The sequence below is a fragment of the Bacillus rossius genome, chromosome 6 (genome assembly GCF_032445375.1).
Source record: "Bacillus rossius redtenbacheri isolate Brsri chromosome 6, Brsri_v3, whole genome shotgun sequence".
Taxonomy (NCBI): domain Eukaryota; kingdom Metazoa; phylum Arthropoda; class Insecta; order Phasmatodea; family Bacillidae; genus Bacillus; species Bacillus rossius.
In genome coordinates this window covers 1405052-1419519 of record NC_086334.1, presented here as the reverse complement: position 1 = coordinate 1419519, position 14468 = coordinate 1405052, and the positions used below count along the sequence as shown (strand labels likewise).

The following is a 14468-nucleotide window of genomic DNA, read 5'->3' as shown; positions in this document are numbered from 1 at the left end:
GACGGCAAACAGTTATAATTAGCCAGTAGAAGCTGCAGCAGTCGCGAGTACGACTCCCTGCGGTGACATTGTCCTGTCTCGCCTCGTGCCAGACAGAGCCAGTCAGTGGGTTGGTAGTTCGTGTCTGCGTGCGTACCAACCTCAGCCAATAAACACCCATCACATTATATGTACAAACAAACACTTTTAATACGTATCAGCGCCTGTATTCTGAATATTAGTGCCAATAACTAATAGTTACGTGTTAAATGTCTAATTTCTTCTTTTGTCCAACTTAAATGTATATATAAATACTATTATTTCAAGACCTTGAGGGGCGACATTTTCAATGATTTTTTTCCTTACTTTAGCTAAAAAAAAATTTTTCTCGATAGTATTCCGTTTCGGAGAGGTTTCTTTTTATGATTCGCACGCAACATCTATACCGTCCGATTATTTGTCCATATTCAAAACTAATAATTCAAATAGAACGTTCAAGACACGGAGCAAACAAATTCCACTGAAGTAGACACAATCGCAAGGCTAATAACTTTTGTAAAAATAGCAGATTCAAGTGAATAAGAGTGACTATCCTTTCGAATAGTTTCAAACATGTCCACAATAAATTTTATGATTCCGATACATTAAAAATAAATAGATTACTAACCATTAAATATTTAAAGATATAAAATAATGATTTTTAGGTTATCTGTTAGCGAAAAAAAAAAAAAAACAATATTATTGCTCGAATACAAAGCATACCTTTAAATCATACAGGTGGGTGCGTTATTTCGAGGTTGGTAATAGCATAAGGACTAGCGTCTAGTGCCTGTCTAGCGCCTGTCTAGTGCCTGTCTAGCGCCTGTCTAGTGCCTGTCTAGTGCCTGTCTAGTGCCTGTCTAGTGCCTGTCTAGCGCCTGTCTAGTGCCTGTCTAGTGCCTGTCTAGTGTCTGTCTAGTGCCTGTCTAGCGCCTGTCTAGTGCCTGTCTAGTGCCTGTCTAGCGCCTGTCTAGCGCCTGTCTAGTGCCTGTCTAGCGCCTGTCTAGCGCCTGTCTAGTGCCTGTCTAGTGCCTGTCTAGTGCCTGTCTAGCGCCTGTCTAGTGCCTGTCTAGCGCCTGTCTAGTGACTGTCTAGTGTCTGTCTAGTGCCTGTCTAGCGCCTGTCTAGTGCCTGTCTAGTGCCTGTCTAGCGCCTGTCTAGCGCCTGTCTAGTGCCTGTCTAGTGCCTGTCTAGTGCCTGTCTAGTGCCTGTCTAGTGCCTGTCTAGTGTCTGTCTAGTGCCTGTCTAGCGCCTGTCTAGTGCCTGTCCTGCGCACCTAGGAGCCTGAAGAGACTCCTGCCACGCGGGAGACGTCACGATGGCAGCCACAATGACAGCTCGTTCATTATAACGAAGTACTTTCACAGCCTCTACACAAAGAATAGCAGTCTAAATTCTAATGTGTTTGTTATATCTTATATAGTAATGAAAGAGAGAGTTTGTCCGACTGTTAGCTCGCGCAGCGCGGAGTTAGGGAACTTATATTCTCCAGGGGAATTTCATTTTTATAGCGATGAGATTTTTTTCGAAATTCCTTTTATTTTTTATTTTTTTACCATTTTAATTTCACGTTTTCCCACCAATATTCAAGGCAACGGCTACTGCGTTGTTGATGCCTTATTCTCCTTCGTGTCTTGAAACAGTAATGAGCAAATAAATGCGAATTAGAAACGGGTTTTAAAAACTGTTTAATCCAATATGGCGACTGTGGTTTTTATTTCTTCCCGGTTATATTAGTTCCAAAGATTTGTATTTTTTTGAAAGTGGATTGAAAATTCGATTTTGGTCCCCCCCCCCCCCCATGTTTGTTCGAGGCACGGCAGTTCTTCGAGGATGGCGGATATGACGACCTGAGCCACAGTAAGGGCACATCAGCTAGAACTGCATAGGCTTGTGTTCGACACCGGTAAATAAATACATTATATTATAGAATGGTTATATAGAAACTAATATTACTTTTACATTGAAACAATGCTGATGCAATAAGTTTGTTCAATGTAGGCTGGGGAAAAAAAACATTTACGAAAATTACATGCTCATCCAATATGATGGAACACCTTCTTCTATGTAATTTCTGGAACTTTGCTGTAGCTGTCGTTACCTAGGTACGATTTTTTGAACGGCATTATTCCCAGCTGCCTTCCCGTGATTTTGCTCCCGTGGACGTATCTACGCTGTTTATGTAGATATAAAACACTTACTCATAAGTTGACAAAACAAGTATTTTAGTCCAACAGCCTGTAACCCCACGCTGTGGAAGTTGGGATAGTCTGCATTTAAAGAAATTGGCGCTTTTGTACCAATTCTTTTAAATAATTCACGTAATGAAGTGGAAAGGTGTTATTTAACTCGGTTGAATATACCTCTTAAAACACTTAAATGGTAAACAATATGCTGGTAGTCTGGACGAAATCCACGAGAAAGTGAGCTGTGCGCATGCGCGGAATCGCGGCAACAATGGACTGGCCGTGTCCTATACGGACAGGCCTGGAAGAGGCAGGAATACGGCACGAGGCTAAGCTCCCACCAGGAGGAGGGGAAAGGGAGGGGCAGTGTTTACAAGCTCCCCCTTTCTAATGTAGGGATAACCTGTAGCTTAGCCGCCATCAATCATGTCCACGCACCAGCGAGCCGTGGCTGTTGGGAAGGGGGGGGGGACATCATTAAGGGGCGCACACCCCTGCTATTTGCTTGGCACTTCTCCCCCCCCCTCCCTCCCAGGAGAGGCAGCGAGCGTGACCTGGTTGTCTCCCGCCAGACAGCGGGGTCTACTAGTTCCTCGAGTTAAACCAGTGTGGTGTTCACAAGACAATGTAGTACACAGTTTGACAGTTGGTTGCTATTAGATGATTATACACTTTATTACCATATTTAAAGTAACAGTTTTGGGAATTATTGGTAGATTTACTTTCCTCATTTTAAGGTCTAAACATAAGGTATGAGCTATTTTTTGTTGGCGGGACAATTTTTTTATGTAATATATTTAATAACTTCTTTATTATCTTTTTTGTATTTTTTTTAGTTAATTATGATTTTTTGGTTGTTTACTTCGTTGAGTTTAAACTAAATTATTTTATTATTTTCACTAATTTTTTTATCTATTATTTAGTATATTTGATTTTGGATGTATTCCACGTCAAAAAATCAGGTCCAAAGCAGGGTTTTATCGGAGCCGTTTCTAGTAGTTTAAATTCTCCTGTTGTTTCTTACTTATAATTGCTATCTGCGTTTGATGGCGGCAAGCAATGTCTATGATTCAGGCAGCGAATTCTAGCGGTGGGCGCAGACACTATGTGTGTAATTCGCATCCAGAAAGTTTGGTATTTGAAAAGTGACTATTTGATCAGTTTACTTATCACACTCGGCATTATTTTAAAAAATTCTACGTTAAACTTCATGTCCGAGTTTCGTATTATAAGTTTATTTGCAACATGAACGACACGAGAAGACTTCGTTACATAGGTTAGGTCTCACGCTTTTTTCATTGTTAAAAAATTAATGCTGATATAATACCTTAATAACACAAATTTTTTTCGCCAATTTTCGTAAGCGCGACGAGAAATATTTGGTATTATTTTCAAATATCGATTTTCATGTATGCAAAAATAACCATAACAATGTGTCATGTAAATGTTTATTTCATGACTTGTTTTCAAAGGAATCTGTTGTAAAAATACAAAAAAAAATCTGTGTTGATGATGCACCCTTGTTTCGCTACGAAAGTCTAAGGCAGAACACTATCACACAGCTCATTATGCATTAAGAGTGCGATATATTCTCTATTAGTGCTGCTATATGACCTACGATAAGCCTATGTAGCTATGCTAGCTATTTAGGCCTTTTATATATAGATGTAGTATGTTCAGTCAGCGATGAACAATATATATATATATATATATATATATATATATATATATATATGTATATAATGGAACCCAGTATAATATTCTCGCATTAAGTTGTTTTTTTTAATCATGCATGCTTTCTTCTGCACTCTAAAAAAATGTTTATGTAGTTTATTGAACCTTTGTTTGAGTTCCTCCTTGAGAATGATTCATTCTCCTTTTTGATGTAGTTGTAATATATTATCATTTTTAGCTGTGGTTTACGGTTTCAATTTCCGTTTCGTCGCAAAGCAGTCTGATGCACTCGGCTCAGGGTCGATCTATATCATTATGAAGATAACTGATACTCGTAGTAACATTGCCATCCAGTGGCGGGAAAATAATGTATTTAACTAAACGATAAAATAATACAAAGGAAATTTTTATTGCCAGTTTAAACACAGCAATACGCTCATTCCTATTATTATGACTATCGCGCCGTGCTTTATCTTAGTACATTGATCTTAATAGGTATTCATTAAGGAGTTTTAATTTAAGGTATGAAACTAGCTATTGTATGATTTTATCCAGTGTGTGATCTACAGTTATTCAACAAGTCATCGAAATCTGTCCAGTAGTAACGACGTGATACAGTAACTAACATCCACAACTTTCACAATTGTAAACTAGTGGCTAGCGTGTTTAGAATGTTCCGTAATTGGGCTTGCTGGTGTTGGTGGTTGAGCGTGTGTGGTTTAGGAGGTTTGTGGGTTGTGGCGTTATTTGGAACAGTTTCACACTGCGATGCTGGCGGGTTATTAAGCTGTTAGACACGCCAGCCACCGCCTTCATCCTTGGAGCGCACCGGCGCATACACGCATTCACCTCGGCTGGGCCAGGATACACTTCACAAGAACGTCGGCTATCACTAGAGACCTGAAAAAATTCGCGGGTTCATTTCGTGATATGCTACAATTCAAATAATTATACCTTAGCGCTGCTTCTACCACTGGTTCACTGTTAATCTGGAGTAATGAGGGCCAATTAGAGACCCTCACTCAAAGAAGTGTCGAATCACAGGCCGCCCAGTCGAGACGACTCACAAGTCAGCAGCCAATGTACAGTTGGCATTTGCCCGAGTGTGTAGAAGATATTGGAGTCTATCCTGAAGGTCATTAAACCCGCGAATTTTTCCGGTCTCTAGCTATCACTATTGGTATCCAAGGGTTTAAATTACCAATTAGTGGACCAATTGAATTAGTGTACATTGAAAACGATTTTGTTGTATTGAACGAAACCAATTTAATTTACCAAATGATTTCCAGCTTTCGTATAGGCATCATAGGCCCTACTAATCAACATTTATACTAGGACTACGGCTTCGTAAGTTAATAAGTGCGTGAGGATTAATACAGAGTGTTTTTTCTCACCATGAAAACATTTTCCGTAAAAAAGAAAGATCCTTTAGTTTCTTCTTTTCGTAGCTTTTTTTTTTTTTTGTTTAACCCCCCGAGACTTCATCATTCTTCCTTGTCTGAGAACGTAACCTGTCTTTTTCCCTGACCTCTCTTTTCTTCGACGTAGCCATTGGGCTTGATTGATGATGTCACTGAGTAATTCATTCCTTCTCACAACGAGTTTCATTCAGTTTACTCTCCTGCGTGGAATCACTTGCGACGTGTCACCGCGAGCATTGCGTTTCCCGAGGATCGTTCACCCACTTATCAGGAGAAGATGAAGTGAACGAATTGAGTGATACTTACTTGAAACACCATATCTACAAGATACGTTTTTTTTCTCTCCTTTCGGTGCAACGCTCTTTCATTCATCTCCCATCCAAACTTACCACTACGTATGGAAAGATTATTTATTTATTTTGCTGAGATCTGTAGCGTTGGTAGGTAGATCAAGGGAATTACAATAAAACGTCACTATAATCTTACCATTAAAACCGCCACGCAAATCCACGCCTCAGTGGTTCGGACCCAAAACTCGTCACGACAACTTCGGTCCTGAAGGTCTAAGACACGCGGTGTTCGAAAATGTTAACATGAGCAAGGAAAACGAAAATTCTCAACTTTCCGTAGAACAACACTGTACTTCATTTCATGCAGGTTCTCTCTGTTTTGACTGTGACCATGGAACTGTTTGAAATATTTCCATTTCCAACCTTCAAGAAATGGTTGCATCTTAGGTTGCAATGAATACGAATAAAACACAAGTTTTATTTCATTATTTGATATACTGGTAAATTGGTGTTAATTTATTGTGTTTATTTAGAGAGTGTAAATATTTAAAATAATTTATCAAATTTGTATTAAGGTTTTCTGTTATTTTAAAAACAAAATATATTCCAATTTTGAAGTAAATAAGATTAATTTATATATTTTTAATTATGTACAAAGTTACGATTTACGATATTTTTGTAGCATTACAAACTACATCTTGGCCACTGATTTCCAAAGGAATCTTTTGTAAAAGTACAGATTTGTTTTCTGTGTAAGCATATATTATTCATCCTCAGTGTTTCACGTCATTGGCGGTGGGGGGGGGGGGTATGTGGTAGGCTAGATTAGAGGTCGTCTAAATCCAGACGAAGTCCCACCCGCAGAGTTAGGTGTTTCATTTCCTTGTAACTATTCTAAGAGTTTTTACTCTAAATGTATTCCGCTAGCGTCCTTGCATTTGTTGCCTGCCAGAGCGCCATGCAAGTGAACAATATTATGGACACATCCGTGACATTTTAACGCTATAAAATTATCTTTAGTTAAATATCTGTTGAAGAAAATTCGAGGCGAAACATTTAATAGAAGAAAGTTACAATTTACAAAAAACGCACATTGAAAACAGTAATGACAAGAAAATGAAATACCGAACATGGTAAGTGAGGAAAGCCTTAGACACTGCCTGAAATAACTGTATTTTGTAATCCACAAAACATTTTTATGCTACAAAATCTTTTCTGTCAATAAAAAGCACACACACAAAAAAAATGTAAATCCTGCATTGTGTTTTTGAAGATAAAAAACAACGATTTGGCCGTCAACACAAAATGTTTTGTGGGGGTCTGTGTTGATAAAAAAATTTTTTTGTCGAATCCTGTTGGATCTTTTGAGGGAGGCATTCGCTGAGGGAGGTTTGTGCTGCGGCCATGTCCAGTCGCGCGCCATGCCTTTGTGGCCTCGCTGGCCGCTCATGGGACTTATTTCTGGCGGCGTGCGTCGCGTTATTTCAGGCGCCGTCCAGCGCTCGCCTTCACCAGCGCCACCAACACCGCAGTTGTGAACACAACTAACTGTATCACTGCAGCACAGTGTCTGCAGTCATACTGGCTTTCGTATTCTTACCGGGCCATTTATGCTTAGTGTTGACCCAGTAGCTGCAATTGTTAAAGTTATTTGTAAACCGTTCCCTGAATAGCTTTTCAGTATTAACTGCGCGCATCAATGAGCATAACAGGGCATAATAAAGTCAAATTATTGAATATGTTATTATCTGACAAAACAAAATTTAATGCTTAACACCAATTATTATTTCACAGGAGAAACCATCTGTAGCAGTCCGACACTACTGATAACAAGACAGTACATAAAATCACGTGCTATGCTGAAAATCAATATATTTAATTTTAAATAATATAAATAATAATTTAAAAAACCGTTTGAACTAGCTGACGTGTCTTTCAATTACGACTATTTAAAAATAAAAATAAATTATCAGATGATGCCCTTCATTAAATACAACAGAAAAAAGGATTTACAAAATTATCATTCAAATTTTTCTTCACGAAATTCCATTTCTCAGATACATTGGAAAAAAAATTACGTCACAGACACAATGAGTTGACTTAAACTTATTTGCTCAGTGGTGTATATCTGGCAAGGCTGTCAAATTGTTTTTGTACTTTCACACGGAAGATCCTTGGGAACTCGGTTGCCAACGATATGTATGTTTTTAGAACTGCAAGGCTCCGGTGGTGCAGCCTTGCAGTTGTACAAGTGAGTGTCCTCGAGCGGTGTGAGCAGGGAGACACTGCCTGCAGTGTTGGAACACACCCTGGGACCCGCTGCCTGGAGTGTTGGAACACACCCTGGGACACACTGCCTGCAGTGTTGGAACACACCCTGGGAGACACTGCCTGCAGTGTTGGAACACACCCTGGGAGACACTGCCTGCAGTGTTGGAACACACCCTGGGACACACTGCCTGCAGTGTTGGAACACACCCTGGGACCCGCTGCCTGCAGTGTTGGAACACACCCTGGGAGACACTGCCTGCAGTGTTGGAACACACCCTGGGACACACTGCCTGCAGTGTTGGAACACACCCTGGGACCCGCTGCCTGCAGTGTTGGAACACACCCTGGGACACACTGCCTGCAGTGTTGGAACACACCCTGGGAGACACTGCCTGCAGTGTTGGAACACACCCTGGGAGACACTGCCTGCAGTGTTGGAACACACCCTGGGAGACACTGCCTGCAGTGTTGGAACACACCCTGGGAGACACTGCCTGCAGTGTTGGAACACACCCTGGGACACACTGCCTGCAGTGTTGGAACACACCCTGGGACACACTGCCTGCAGTGTTGGAACACACCCTGGGAGACACTGCCTGCAGTGTTGGAACACACCCTGGGAGACACTGCCTGCAGTGTTGGAACACACCCTGGGAGACACTGCCTGCAGTGTTGGAACACACCCTGGGACCCGCTGCCTGCAGTATTGGAACACACCCTGGGAGACACTGCCTGCAGTGTTGGAACACACCCTGGGACCCGCTGCCTGCAGTGTTGGAACACACCCTGGGAGACACTGCCTGCAGTGTTGGAACACACCCTGGGACACACTGCCTGCAGTGTTGGAACACACCCTGGGAGACACTGCCTGCAGTGTTGGAACACACCCTAGGACACACTGCCTGCAGTGTTGGAACACACCCTGGGACCCGCTGCCTGCAGTGTTGGAACACACCCTGGGACACACTGCCTGCAGTGTTGGAACACACCCTGGGACCCGCTGCCTGCAGTGTTGGAACACACCCTGGGAGACACTGCCTGCAGTGTTGGAACACACCCTGGGACACACTGCCTGCAGTGTTGGAACACACCCTGGGACCCGCTGCCTGCAGTGTTGGAACACACCCTGGGACACACTGCCTGCAGTGTTGGAACACACCCTGGGACACACTGCCTGCAGTGTTGGAACACACCCTGGGACCCGCTGCCTGCAGTGTTGGAACACACCCTGGGAGACACTGCCTGCAGTGTTGGAACACACCCTGGGACACACTGCCTGCAGTGTTGGAACACACCCTGGGACCCGCTGCCTGCAGTGTTGGAACACACCCTGGGACACACTGCCTGCAGTGTTGGAACACACCCTGGGAGACACTGCCTGCAGTGTTGGAACACACCCTGGGACCCGCTGCCTGCAGTGTTGGAACACACCCTGGGAGACACTGCCTGCAGTGTTGGAACACACCCTGGGACCCGCTGCCTGCAGTGTTGGAACACACCCTGGGACACACTGCCTGCAGTGTTGGAACACACCCTGGGACCCGCTGCCTGCAGTGTTGGAACACACCCTGGGAGACACTGCCTGCAGTGTTGGAACACACCCTGGGACACACTGCCTGCAGTGTTGGAACACACCCTGGGACCCGCTGCCTGCAGTGTTGGAACACACCCTGGGAGACACTGCCTGCAGTGTTGGAACACACCCTGGGACCCGCTGCCTGCAGTGTTGGAACACACCCTGGGAGACACTGCCTGCAGTGTTGGAACACACCCTGGGACACACTGCCTGCAGTGTTGGAACACACCCTGGGACCCGCTGCCTGCAGTGTTGGACACACCCTGGGACACACTGCCTGCAGTGTTGGAACACACCCTGGGACACACTGCCTGCAGTGTTGGAACACACCCTGGGACCCGCTGCCTGCAGTGTTGGAACACACCCTGGGAGACACTGCCTGCAGTGTTGGAACACACCCTGGGACACACTGCCTGCAGTGTTGGAACACACCCTGGGACCCGCTGCCTGCAGTGTTGGAACACACCCTGGGACACACTGCCTGCAGTGTTGGAACACACCCTGGGAGACACTGCCTGCAGTGTTGGAACACACCCTGGGAGACACTGCCTGCAGTGTTGGAACACACCCTGGGAGACACTGCCTGCAGTGTTGGAACACACCCTGGGAGACACTGCCTGCAGTGTTGGAACACACCCTGGGACACACTGCCTGCAGTGTTGGAACACACCCTGGGACACACTGCCTGCAGTGTTGGAACACACCCTGGGAGACACTGCCTGCAGTGTTGGAACACACCCTGGGAGACACTGCCTGCAGTGTTGGAACACACCCTGGGAGACACTGCCTGCAGTGTTGGAACACACCCTGGGAGACACTGCCTGCAGTGTTGGAACACACCCTGGGACACACTGCCTGCAGTGTTGGAACACACCCTGGGACACACTGCCTGCAGTGTTGGAACACACCCTGGGAGACACTGCCTGCAGTGTTGGAACACACCCTGGGACCCGGAGTGTCGCTACTCACGTCTAGCTCTGCGCCCGGAGTGCGGTACTGCGGTGTGAGCAGGGACACACTGCCTGCAGTGTTGGAACACACCCTGGGACCCGGAGTGTCGCTACACACGTCTAGCACTGCGCCCGGAGTGCGGTACTGCGGTGTGAGCAGGGACACACTGCCTGCAGTGTTGGAACACACCCTGGGAGACACTGCCTGCAGTGTTGGAACACACCCTGGGACCCGCTGCCTGCAGTGTTGGAACACACCCTGGGACCCGGAGTGTCGCTACTCACGTCTAGCTCTGCGCCCGGAGTGCGGTACTGCGGTGTGAGCAGGGACACACTGCCTGCAGTGTTGGAACACACCCTGGGACCCGGAGTGTCGCTACTCACGTCTAGCACTGCGCCCGGAGTGCGGTACTGCGGTGTGAGCAGGGACACACTGCCTGCAGTGTTGGAACACACCCTGGGAGACACTGCCTGCAGTGTTGGAACACACCCTGGGACCCGCTGCCTGCAGTGTTGGAACACACCCTGGGACCCGGAGTGTCGCTACTCACGTCTAGCTCTGCGCCCGGAGTGCGGTACTGCGGTGTGAGCAGGGACACACTGCCTGCAGTGTTGGAACACACCCTGGGACCCGGAGTGTCGCTACTCACGTCTAGCACTGCGCCCGGAGTGCGGTACTGCGGTGTGAGCAGGGACACACTGCCTGCAGTGTTGGAACACACCCTGGGACCCGCTGCCTGCAGTGTTGGAACACACCCTGGGACCCGCTGCCTGCAGTGTTGGAACACACCCTGGGAGACACTGCCTGCAGTGTTGGAACACACCCTGGGACCCGCTGCCTGCAGTGTTGGAACACACCCTGGGACCCGCTGCCTGCAGTGTTGGAACACACCCTGGGACCCGCTGCCTGCAGTGTTGGAACACACCCTGGGAGACACTGCCTGCAGTGTTGGAACACACCCTGGGACCCGCTGCCTGCAGTGTTGGAACACACCCTGGGAGACACTGCCTGCAGTGTTGGAACACACCCTGGGACACACTGCCTGCAGTGTTGGAACACACCCTGGGACACACTGCCTGCAGTGTTGGAACACACCCTGGGACCCGCTGCCTGTAGTGTTGGAACACACCCTGGGAGACACTGCCTGCAGTGTTGGAACACACCCTGGGACCCGCTGCCTGCAGTGTTGGAACACACCCTGGGACCCTAGTGTCGCTACTCACGTCTAGCTCTGCGCCCGGAGTGCGGTACTGCGGTGTGAGCAGTGACACACTGCCTGCAGTGTTGGAACACACCCTGGGACCCGCTGCCTGCAGTGTTGGAACACACCCTGGGACCCTAGTGTCGCTACTCACGTCTAGCTCTGCGCCCGGAGTGCGGTACTGCGGTGTGAGCAGTGACACACTGCCTGCAGTGTTGGAACACACCCTGGGACCCGCTGCCTGCAGTGTTGGAACACACCCTGGGACCCTAGTGTCGCTACTCACGTCTAGCTCTGCGCCCGGAGTGCGGTACTGCGGTGTGAGCAGTGACACACTGCCTGCAGTGTTGGAACACACCCTGGGACCCGCTGCCTGCAGTGTTGGAACACACCCTGGGACCCTAGTGTCGCTACTCACGTCTAGCTCTGCGCCCGGAGTGCGGTACTGCGGTGTGAGCAGTGACACACTGCCTGCAGTGTTGGAACACACCCTGGGACCCGCTGCCTGCAGTTTTGGAACACACCCTGGGACCCTAGTGTCGCTACTCACGTCTAGCTCTGCGCCCGGAGTGCGGTACTGCGGTGTGAGCAGTGACACACTGCCTGCAGTGTTGGAACACACCCTGGGACCCGGAGTGTCGCTACTCACGTCTAGCTCGGCGCCCGGAGTGCGGTACTGCGGTGTGAGCAGTGACACACTGCCTGCAGTGTTGGAACACACCCTGGGACCTGCTGCCTGCAGTGTTGGAACACACCCTGGGACCCTAGTGTCGCTACTCACGTCTAGCTCTGCGCCCGGAGTGCGGTACTGCGGTGTGAGCAGTGACACACTGCCTGCAGTGTTGGAACACACCCTGGGACCCGCTGCCTGCAGTGTTGGAACACACCCTGGGACCCTAGTGTCGCTACTCACGTCTAGCTCTGCGCCCGGAGTGCGGTACTGCGGTGTGAGCAGTGACACACTGCCTGCAGTGTTGGAACACACCCTGGGACCCGCTGCCTGCAGTGTTGGAACACACCCTGGGACCCTAGTGTCGCTACTCACGTCTAGCTCTGCGCCCGGAGTGCGGTACTGCGGTGTGAGCAGTGACACACTGCCTGCAGTGTTGGAACACACCCTGGGACCCGCTGCCTGCAGTGTTGGAACACACCCTGGGACCCTAGTGTCGCTACTCACGTCTAGCTCTGCGCCCGGAGTGCGGTACTGCGGTGTGAGCAGTGACACACTGCCTGCAGTGTTGGAACACACCCTGGGACCCGCTGCCTGCAGTGTTGGAACACACCCTGGGACCCTAGTGTCGCTACTCACGTCTAGCTCTGCGCCCGGAGTGCGGTACTGCGGTGTGAGCAGTGACACACTGCCTGCAGTGTTGGAACACACCCTGGGACCCGCTGCCTGCAGTGTTGGAACACACCCTGGGACCCTAGTGTCGCTACTCACGTCTAGCTCTGCGCCCGGAGTGCGGTACTGCGGTGTGAGCAGTGACACACTGCCTGCAGTGTTGGAACACACCCTGGGACCCGCTGCCTGCAGTGTTGGAACACACCCTGGGACCCTAGTGTCGCTACTCACATCTAGCTCTGCGCCCGGAGTGCGGTACTGCGGTGTGAGCAGTGACACACTGCCTGCAGTGTTGGAACACACCCTGGGACCCGGAGTGTCGCTACTCACGTCTAGCTCGGCGCCCGGAGTGCGGTACTGCGGTGTGAGCAGTGACACACTGCCTGCAGTGTTGGAACACACCCTGGGACCCGGAGTGTCGCTACTCACGTCTAGCTCGGCGCCCGGGGTGCGGTAGCTGCGGTGTGAGCAGGGACACACTGCCTGCAGTGTTGGAACACACCCTGGGACAAGGAGTGTCGCTACTCACGTCTAGCTCGGCGCCCGGAGTGCGGTACTGCGGTGTGAGCAGTGACACACTGCCTGCAGTGTTGGAACACACCCTGGGACCCGCTGCCTGCAGTGTTGGAACACACCCTGGGACCCGGAGTGTCGCTACTCACGTCTAGCTCGGCGCCCGGAGTGCGGTACTGCGGTGTGAGCAGTGACACACTGCCTGCAGTGTTGGAACACACCCTGGGACCCGGAGTGTCGCTACTCACGTCTAGCTCGGCGCCCGGAGTGCGGTACTGCGGTGTGAGCAGTGACACACTGCCTGCAGTGTTGGAACACACCCTGGGACCCGGAGTGTCGCTACTCACGTCTAGCTCGGCGCCCGGAGTGCGGTACTGCGGTGTGAGCAGTGACACACTGCCTGCAGTGTTGGAACACACCCTGGGACCCGCTGCCTGCAGTGTTGGAACACACCCTGGGACCCTAGTGTCGCTAGTCACGTCTAGCTCTGCGCCCGGAGTGCGGTACTGCGGTGTGAGCAGTGACACACTGCCTGCAGTGTTGGAACACACCCTGGGACCCGGAGTGTCGCTACTCACGTCTAGCTCGGCGCCCGGAGTGCGGTACTGCGGTGTGAGCAGTGACACACTGCCTGCAGTGTTGGAACACACCCTGGGACCCGCTGCCTGCAGTGTTGGAACACATCCTGGGACCCGGAGTGTCGCTACTCACGTCTAGCTCGGCGCCCGGGGTGCGGTAGCTGCGGAAGGGCGGCGTGCGGCCCTTCACGTACTGGAACAGCTTGGCGCCGCCCTTGAACCACTCCACCTTGCGCAGCTGCAGCTGGTCCACGCTGTGGTCGCAGCGCAGCGTGGCCGAGTCGCCCGTCAGCACGTAGCGCGGCATCTGCAGCTGCACCGAGAAGCTGATGGCGCCTGCAACACACACGCCATACCAACAAGTGAACATCTGCACAGTTGGCCTTAATTTCCTTCGACAGAAACACAGTTTCTCCACCGGACCCTTTGCTCAAATAAGTTAGGTAT

The 14468-nt window shown here is 49.3% G+C and overlaps 1 protein-coding gene across 1 annotated transcript in view; it reads right to left on the bottom strand.

The window, feature by feature from the left end:
• The window catches only part of LOC134532470 (uncharacterized), a 167630-nt gene that overhangs the window by 115707 nt on the left and 37455 nt on the right, over positions 1-14468 (bottom strand). The window contains exon 3 of the mRNA XM_063368888.1: positions 14155-14357. Within this exon, the coding sequence (XP_063224958.1) occupies positions 14155-14357 (203 nt within the window). The remainder of the gene's footprint in view (positions 1-14154; positions 14358-14468) is intronic.